The sequence below is a fragment of the Gambusia affinis genome, linkage group LG24, assembly GCF_019740435.1.
Source record: "Gambusia affinis linkage group LG24, SWU_Gaff_1.0, whole genome shotgun sequence".
NCBI classification, from domain to species: domain Eukaryota; kingdom Metazoa; phylum Chordata; class Actinopteri; order Cyprinodontiformes; family Poeciliidae; genus Gambusia; species Gambusia affinis.
In genome coordinates this window covers 12475218-12485337 of record NC_057891.1, presented here as the reverse complement: position 1 = coordinate 12485337, position 10120 = coordinate 12475218, and the positions used below count along the sequence as shown (strand labels likewise).

At 37.9% G+C, this 10120-nt stretch overlaps 1 protein-coding gene across 5 annotated transcripts in view; it reads left to right on the top strand.

Moving 5' to 3' along the window:
• dmd (dystrophin) overlaps positions 1–10120 on the top strand; it is a 232638-nt gene that overhangs the window by 93123 nt on the left and 129395 nt on the right. For all 5 annotated transcript variants that reach the window (XR_006370052.1, XM_044110231.1, XM_044110234.1 and 2 more), the window contains 3 exons: positions 3025–3117; positions 3928–4008; positions 5414–5506. Coding sequence is in view for 4 of the 5 variants with exons in the window: in XM_044110231.1 (XP_043966166.1) it covers positions 3025–3117; positions 3928–4008; positions 5414–5506 (267 nt within the window). In the remaining variant the exon portion in view is untranslated. The remainder of the gene's footprint in view (positions 1–3024; positions 3118–3927; positions 4009–5413; positions 5507–10120) is intronic.

Sequence of the window (10120 nt, the reverse complement as noted above, 5' to 3'; positions counted from 1 at the left end):
ACCACACAGTAGCTACACTTACAAGTCTTAAGAGGTTATATACAGTAGGTAATCAGATGTAGGGTGTCTGAGCCTGCAGGAGCAGCCGAACATGCAATAGAAATAAAAAGAAAGTATTTATTCCAAGAACACCTTCACCTTTTTCACTCTGTAATCCACCTGTTCCCTGTTTAATGGCAGATGATTCTTTACAAGTTAAATCCCCCAAAATAAAACACTTGAGATTTCTCGCCAGGATTTTTCTGTCATTGAAGATGTGGATTGAATATATGTGCATGCTTATCTGTTTCCTGTCATTATGAGGATGGAAAACCTGACAGACGTCAAGATTAGAGGATCTCCAGTTAGGATAGAGTTTGAATTACCATTCAAAGCAGTTTTTGATACGGATGAAAGGGCTCGCTGCAGTGGGTGATAACGATCGGGGTGGGGGGCGATGCGCGCTCCCAGAAATAAAGAAAAAAGTTTCCTATTGCATTTCTGGTTCAAAATGTGAAATACCTTGACTAGTCATTCAACTTGAGAATCATAAAACCTTTGCTTTATCAATGGAAACCTCATGTATAATTTGAGTTTCAGATTACGACGTTCACAAAAACTGCAACAGACGAGTCAAACCTGGATTTAGTTGTTCTACAGTAATCAAAGATTCTTTGATTTTGAACTTTTTATTTTACTTGTGAAAACAACCAAATACTCATTGGAGGGCAAATGAGTGTGTGATCCATACAATAAGCTCCGCTGCTTTGGAAGCTATAGTTGGTTTTTGAAAGATAACCCTACTTTTAGGGTTTCAGTGGAGCATGATTCACTTAAGGCTAAGAGTTACACATTTAGTTGTAGTAGATAAATATAGGACAAGGAAAGTGTGTGTATGGTCTCTGCAATAAAGATGATTTGAAATATATATAAATTTAAATTTATATTAAAATTTTCCAAGCGAACGATAAGAAACTGGTCAAAGCCTAAAGCCTTGTGTCGATGTTTAACATGCTGATTGGTTTCACCCCAGATATGGAAGACCATGGGTGTTAGCTTTTGCAGCCAAAATAGTGTGCACTACATGTATTATGGGTGATATGGAGCTTTAACTATTAAAATACAAAGTTTTAAGCATTTTTATAGGGAATCTAAGGTATTTGCGGGTTTTAGTTTTTCACAGAGGGGAAATGTGTCCCCCTCAGTATTGTACTGTGATGGGCAAAATTCATATTCATATGCTGAAAACGGATTCTGTAAAGCAGAGGTGTTAAAATTGTGAAACATACAAAAAGAAATGTCTTACATTTTTGACATTGGTAAACATGAGTAGGTGTTTGTATGTGCACTGATTACAGATCATTTATTATGCTGTTATTTTAGCTGTATTATAACCTTTGAGGAGTGCCATAAGGTTTGCACAACTCGACACCAAATATGTGTTTATATTTCAGGTAAAATCCATTCTGCTGGGGATAGAGTTAAGTCGAGGATTGTTTCAGTCTCACCATTGTACAGTTTCACTGATACTTGAGTTATAAGTGCTCTCAGGTTTCGAAAGACTATTAGATCCCCCAGGACTTGTAGTTATAGGAGCTTTCATTTTGCACTTGGTACACTTGCTAATCTGTTTTCATCCTCAGGGAGCAAAATTACAGGGAGGCTGTCACTTAAAGGACAAAAGACTTTCTTTATAGTTCTCTATGTGCAGAATGGGGAATGGATTTCTAGTCACTTTCCGACAGAATATTAATCACCCAGAAGAAATGGTGCTGGGGTATTTTGGAGGGCGGCCGGTATCCACCTACACAGGTCAACAGGCGATAGGTTGGTGTGATATTATCACCAAAAAAATCTAATAGATCTGTTCTGTAAATAACATCTAGAGAGAGAGTTTTTTTGGTGATTGGCAGCACTAAGACCCTCCTCCTGGTTCTGATTGGTTGTTTCTGTTCACTATGTATTTCTGCAGATGACAGTAGAACCATAGTTAATTTTTCGCAATTATCTGTCTCATGTTATCACAGCTTAGTGAGGGTTTCAACAAATATGTAAAAATATAATAATAATAATAATTTTTATGACAGTTACATACTGCAGCGAACAATGCCAGATTAAACCTTGTTTGAAAATCTGCTTTTACGCCTTAGCCTTCAACACGATGTGAGACAACAACTTTTATTTCTATATTATAAGTATAATATGTTTTCGACTTTGTGTTCTCAAGGTTTCAGACGTGAAGTCATTCCAATGGGTTAAAGATATGTGAATGTTAAAACTCGTGTTAAATTAATGAAGTTAATAATAATATTATTTCAGGTCACTCATGGACACTGTGCAATTAAAGACAACAGTATAAAACACTTAAATTGAATGAGTCACCCTCAAAACTCTATTAATTTATTAATGTATGACCTTTGTCTTTGACAAAAATAACACAAATTTATCTTGAATTGTATTTGCTGCTTTTCAATGGAGTTACAATATTACTTGCAATACATTTATCAAACATATTAAATATTTTAAAAAATCCATATTTTATCTCCTGAATCAGTCGTTCAGGTCCTGTGATTTCGTTCTAAGAGGGGGAACTCATAGTGCATTCAGCCTGCAGCGTGTTCTGGTGTGAATCAACTCCTAGTTTGTAAGGCCAGACTTGTCAGCGCAGATAAAGAACAACCCCCCCCCCCGGGGATAAAATTGTTATCTTCACATTTAACACCAGGCTGCGTTGTTATTACTCGAGAAATGTGTCCCTGTTCAGACCTGTGTGTTGTTTTCTGCCACTTTGGAGGCTGAACCGCTGGCCTTTTTTTGTGAAACTAGCAAATTCCCTGCAGCATCTCTGCAGGAGTCATTCGAGCCGTTGTTTTTCCTCATTTGTCAGCCAATAGTTCTGGTTCTGATTTACCAGAACAAATACAAATAAAAAAACTTTTTCCTGGTTGGGAACATGTGAATGTTAAAGAATGGTGCTCATGTTTTGCTGTTCTCATTGAGTTTTAGTGCATTCTGTTAAAGGTTAGCTCTGTCTCTGTGTTTCAGACAGGAAAGCCACCTGTGGAGGACCTGTTCTCAGATCTGTGTGATGGACGACGCCTGCTGGAGCTGCTGGAAGGCCTCATAGGACACGAGCTAGTAAGGACACGCACACACACGCACACCCACGCACACACACACACACACACACGCCCACTCTTTCTTTTACCACAATAAATAGAATAGACATCTGAATACCCTGCCTAGCCACAGCGCTCCCACAGCTCTTAGGCTAAAAGCTGACTTTTGCTAAAGGCCAAATTTTGAGACATTTTCTAATCCGATGGCATCAAAGAAAAAAGAGCTAAAACAATTGATCATTTTCCATCTGCATGTACTGTTATGTTAGGTGGTTTCCACTCTATGCTGTCTGATGAAATGAAGGTTGTTAGCTAAAGTGGACGCACACCTGTACTGTATTGTATCTTAAAAAATTGTTTTATTTAGTTGGAGTTCTTTCTGTTTTTCTTTTTTGTCACACTTAAGTACTTTAGATCCTCAAATATGAGTTTCCTTTAGTCAGGGGAAAAAGTTATCCAAACCTCTGACTCTGTGAGGAAAGATAAAATATTCGTGGTTTGTGGTCAGAGTTGGAAAGAACGACATTTAGGCAAAGCATTCAAACTCTGTCCAGCACCACTTCCTGTACTTTAACTTTTTTTTCTAAATATGCAGATTGATTTACAATGTATCTGTTTTTGTTTCGGTATCCACACACACATGCAAACACACCACTCGTTTATTACAATTTGGCTTTTTGTAGTGCTTATAAATTCTCTGAGCAAGGTCTGGTTATACCTCATTAATATCCTTTGCCTGCTTCCTCTGTGTGTGTGTGTGTGTGTGTGTGTGTGTGTGTGTGTGTGTGTGTGTGTGTGTGTGTGTGTGCGTGCGTGTGTGTGTGTGTAGGTGAGACTGGAGAAAGGGACTAGCCGTGTTCACTCACTTAACAATGTCAACCGTGCTCTGCAGATCTTGCAGAAGAACAATGTGAGTATACACACACTACAACACACTAAATCACAGTGTGTGTGTGTACAGACAGACACTAACGTTATTTGACAGAAAACCATAAAAACCCCATAAACCCAATGACAGAAGGCACGCCGAGCAAACAGTCAAAGAATGTTGTGTACATATCTTGTTTGGATGTAATATTTGTGGAAGTTCTGAAAGTAGTTTTACGGGGTTGAAATCTGTAGTGTGTGATGTTTTACCAAGAGCAGGAAGCACACTATAGAGCAGGGCATTCTGGGTAAGTGCAACCAAAACAAACGCTAGTCTACCTCCAGCAAGAGAAATGGCTCTTGGTCTTTTACCAAAGACAAAAGAGAAATCCTACAATCCCTACTATCTGACACCATTCCATTTTTGTTTACATTTCATAAAGAAGGAAGTTGAACTTTTGTCTTCTTCTGAGGTTTCTGTCGTTTCCTTCTGTGGTTTGAACATTGGATGCTTCCCTAAAAGTTCCTATTAGATGATAAGAACATACAGTTCCTCAGGAGTTTCTCAGAAAAGTCCTGAGGAAATGGGCAATATTGACAAAGACAAAATGTAGGTTCTTTTTATTTATTTATTTATTTATTTTAAAAATTCTGTGCAGGTCTTTAAATCATCAAAACAACACTTTAAACACTAGAGAGAAACGTAAAAGTTCAAATGTCACATTCTGAATTATAAACTTGCTACCATATGTTAGCAAAAGTCCTAGCTTTTTCTCATTGAGCAACACGTTTTGATGTTTCTTATTGGTTGTTTGAATTTTCCAAAGATATCGAAAGAAAAACTGAAACATTTGTCAGACTGAAGGCGCCAAAATAGTAATGAAGGTTGTTTTAAAGGGACAGTATTATGTAAAATTGACTTTTTTGAGCTGTACATTATGTTAAAATGTTACTGCATCATCAACCCATGCATGTTTGAGAAATCCTTTAATCTCCCGTGGCAACCATTCATCAGCTGAGCTCATTATATGAGCTCCTTCTCAAAGAAACGTGGGTAAAAATGTTGTTTCAGGGTTAATAGAGGAACCATTTTGTGGGGATTCAGAAAGAGCAGGAGCTTCTTAAAGAGACAGAAGCCCAATTTTAACATGTTAAATTTCAAAGTCAAATTTTTTTTAAGTCATAAATGATCTTTATACAGCATTTTTATTACAACTGAAGCTAACAGTCATTTGATTGATAAAATTATACTGTGTGGCTGGAAACACATAATACCGCCCCTTTACCACTCTTGATGATAAATTGTAAGTGTTTTTGATATAACTCCACAAACCCCTTCTTAATGGAGTCAGAGAGAAACAAGAAGGAGGGATGGTAAGGAAAGCAGTTTGAGTGTTTGGAAAACAAAGCAATCACCAGATTTTTGTGTCTCTGCTGCCTCTCTGCAGGTTGATTTGGTGAACATTGGAGCGGCAGACATCGTTGATGGGAATCACAAACTGATTCTCGGGCTCATCTGGAGCATTATTCTCCACTGGCAGGTGTGTTTGTGTGTGTGCGTAAGTTACAGCGAACATTTGTTTTGGCGTGCCACGCTTCAAATCGGTTATAAAGAAGAATACAAAGAGCTTTCCAATTTTCACCCAAACAGCCGGTTTTTGTGTCTGAAACATAAACTCACTCCCTTGAATTGCTCACATTTGTTTCACATTATGTTAAGCAAATGCTACACGTCCCTTTTTGGTGCATGTTAGGATGATTTTGTCTTCCATATTTGAACCGAGTGCTTTAGATGTCGTACCTGTCAGCCGGTAGTCATGTTGCAAAAAAGGCAAAGTGCTGCAAGGAGAAAAAGTGAAATATGAAACATTTAAAATACGAAACATTTTCTCTTAGCGACAGCAAATGCATACTGATTCCATAAGGGAAACTTTTTTCACTTCATCCTTACGAAGAGTGCAAGTCGTCACCTTACATGGCTGGGTGAGCTATAGTTGGAGTAGAAATTCGAAGTTCATCTTCACCATTGATTGTTTGTTTGTTTTAGTGCAGGTCAATGCCTTTCATAATATTTATAGCCATGATGAAGTTTTTTAAATTATGTCAAGTTGCAACTGCAGACCTGAATGGATTTAATTTGCCAGACCAAAGAATAGTAACAAATATTTGCAAAACTGTGTTTGATTTATTTATTTTGGAAAGCCAGTTCTAGGGAGTCCAGTTTTAAGATTCAGTTAATTATTCCTCCTTTTGAGTCCTTTAGTTCGTAAAACATGGAGAACCAAAATATAGTGGTGTGTTAGAATGGCTCAGTCAAAGTCTAAACCTAAAACCAATTAGGAATGTATGGCAAAACTGGAATCGAAGCTTGAACGATATTGCAAATAATCTATTTTTGCATTAATTGTAATTGATCTTCAAAAACAAATTCACACCACATTTTTCAGATTTTTTAAAATCTTTTTGCTGGTTTATCACATGAACATATTTTTAAAAAAATCTGAAAAAGTTCAAGGCCATGTAACTATAGTTTGTGCCACAAAACAAAAAAATACATAAAGTTGTTTGAACTTGTCATGTTTATAAATGTGGAGGAAGATAAAAATCAAACTGGTTTCCTTTAAGGTTGAGAAAGTTTCAGAACTTGACATTCTCATCAATTCTGGTTGAGAACTTTTCCAAATCATAAATTCCTTGAATTTGTTCACCTCGAGTATTGATCTCTGTCTTGTTGTTTCTACTGTGAATTCTTTTCAACAGCGAATCAAGACTGTTTGCATCTCTCCTGTATTTTCCATACAATTCAGCTGCAGACTGCCATTTAAATGCTTCCCTCTGATGACTTAAGCTGTCTGTGAAACATAAAGCAATGTAGATGTGTCTGATAAGAAGTGTGAAATGTTCGAACTTGGATGGTTTTGTAGTGTTATTTTAAGAACTTCTCCTTTAACATTATCTCATGTCAAATAACTGACAGAAATTGTCAGACTTGGAGCATTTTGACAGAGGCGTTCCCAGCGAAGTCGTACTTATACTCTCTTGAGACCTCCTCCATTTGTCACCCTCTGCTGCAGACATTTTGTTGCTTTGCACTATATATGCAATTTCTTGTATTTTGTATTTTGGGTTCTTTTCTCTACTTTTCCGTTGCCTGAAGCGTTGACTTAGCGGTTGATCACCAGGGGACATCGTCTTGGATCTTTCCTGTCTCATCATGGATAATGGATCTGATGCTCATGAATTCTTTGCCTTGCTCTTTATGCTTGGTGTACTGCACCAATCTTAATCATCAGCTGCCTCCGCCTTCTCTTTTGGCCTGCCTATGATAGCGTTAGGATATCTGATGAACTGCAGGGCACATGCGTTGGTGGCATGAACTTCAGTCTCAGCATTTAGCCTGACTTTGTAGTTGATAACATCCTTGTAGTCTCTTTATGAAACGCTTTTCCAAAGATATTTGAAACGATTCTGAACATCAAATGTCTTGTTTTTTGCTTGATCAGTACTGTTAACTCTGATAACCGTGCGTCACTTTGATTTCACTGGACTGCTTTTGTCCTATCACAGTGACACTTTGATACTGCTGCTTTGTTTCCCATTGCCTCAGATCTGTTAGGTGATGTCTTAATCAATTTTAGTATTGTTTTTAAACATTAAGAGTAGTTTTAACAATTAAAAATAAAAACCTCTGGAGGCAGCTGTTTTAGTCACCAAGATACTAATTGTGCAAATCACCATGAGGTGGTGTTGGTATCATTATGCTTTGTAGGGAGGCTTTTCTTTGGCACACACAAGGAACCTCATCCCTTAATTGGAAGATTCTTCCTCATAAACTGCTAGAAACTACTGAGATTTATAGGAAAAAGAAGTGACCCTACGACTGAGCCTTGAGGAACACCAACCAGTCTTTATCGTTAAAGCCTCAGAGTTATTAGTTATGCTCACTGCTAAACATCGTTGTTGATCTGCAATTGCTAGAATTTGGTCAGCGACTTCCAGACATGATACTGAAACTATTTATAGTGCAGTCTCTGTTGGAGGTCTGGCACTGTGACTCTGGTTGTTGTTTCAGGGGAAGCAAGTTGTCAGATTTACTTGGAATGGAGCTGCTGCTGCGGGACACACATATCGACACTTTTCTCTTCCCGTATTGATGGGTGTCAGCCTTGAGTGGCCCTGTTCTCGTCTTGATTTTCCCTTCCATCCTATTTATGGCTGGGTAAACAAAGTTTGGTCAATAACATGGTGTTTAGCTTCTCCTTCTCTCGTGACCCTTCTTCGATACCTTATATCTATGACTCTTAGTCAAGCGTCCAACATAGACTTTACAGTCATTTAGCATTGGATAACTATGTTCTAATAAACATGTCAGAGTTGATATTGTCTCCAAATCTGGATCATGTGTAGTGATTGAAATTGTCCATCAGTGGACGTTTCAGAGGTTTTTTTCAATATGTTTCTTCGGTGACATATTTCCGCCTGTTAGTTTCGGTTTGTAAGTGCGCATTTCTTGGTGTCACTATGTCAGCGTGGCTAACTTTTAATTTGCATCCAGCTGCCTTGTCAAAGCCCCCCTCTAATTATAGCAGAAATATATGCAGTGACCCATTTCCTAATGAGTCCCTTTCTCCTCGACCAGCCACATTCTGAGGAAACCCTAACAATGATATACCTCCCTGTGTGTCTGCGTGTAATATATACAATGAATCCTTTTACCAACAATTTACCTCATGAGAAATTCTTTCATAATGGTTTTTATGGCGTATCATACATTAATATATTTCGTCACACTCACTTTCTTTTATATTTCTCTTTTACTCGTTCACCGTACATTTCTGCTGACTGGTATTAGTTAAAGACGCGACTCGTTATGTAAGTATGTAAGTTTGCAAATGATTGCTATAAAAAAGATGGCCCTTTTTTCTAATGTGTGCAGATTTGCACAGATCTGTTTTCCATCATCGCTTGGAGAATTGATTCCTTGCTGGCAGAGCTATTGCTATATGCACTGATAATCGCTAGCATGATGCTAATGTTCTCAGGTGCAGACATATATAAAAAACTGAACACACTTCATTACTACGTGCATCATAAGTTGCCATTTGGAAAGAAATAAAAATAAAAAATTGGGTCAAGTTGGGGTAGAATATATCTGAAGGAAATTTTGCCAATACTTTGTCATATCTTTAATTGTAAGACGATTTTCAATTTGTTAGTGACTTTGGCCTTAAAGAAACATTCCATCAGCATTAATTACATATGTTGACCAGCATTCTTGAAATCCAGTTCAAGAGCCACCTGAAGTCAATCCACGGGCTCCAAACGGCCCCCGACCCTCAGTTTGGACACCAATAATTTAAAGCACAACTCTTTTTTTCCCCCCGCTTTCCCCATCACACCAGTTTACAGACACTGGTCCCTTCAGTAATTTTTTGCAGAATTTTATTCAGATTACTCTTTGGAAGGTTCTGTGGACAATTATATTCCCTCTGGTTTTGGATGCTGTGCAGCTGGAAGGATTTTTGCTCTCGTCTGTGCTTTCAAACAGTCAGTTTGACGCGTAGCCATGGCAACAAGTTGTTGGTGTTAACCGTGAGCAGCTGATTACCATTTCAAAAGCTCAAACAACACCTGAACTATGACCTAAAAAAATCCAAGAGGAGTTGAAAAGAAGGCTTCACGGACAGTGGATCGTAACGGGGAAGGATCAAATCCCTGATTCTGTCTCTCTACCTGGCAACCAGCGAGAGATTCCAAGAGCAGCAAAAGCAAAGGAGGTGGATTAGCTGATGGTGTCATTCAGCAACAGTGTCTTCAGTCAGAGGCCTCTTCAGATTCGTTGTAAGACTCAACATGGATGGCATGATTTACAACAATGTTGAATTTCCCTTTGAAAGAAAATATTTTTAATTAAACTAAATTGAGCCAAAAGCAACAATTATTGATTTGCTACACCCTCCACACTTCATCTTAATGAAATTGTTAATATTAACAGTACAATTGTACCTGGCTCAAACATTCAGACCTCTAACCTTTGCATATTCTATCGTATTATAGTTTAATGGTAATTCACAGTGATAAATCTTAAAAGTGTGGTGTGCGCTCCATGAGCTTGGTAAACAATTTGTGACTCCAAATACAGCTGCGGGTCTTTG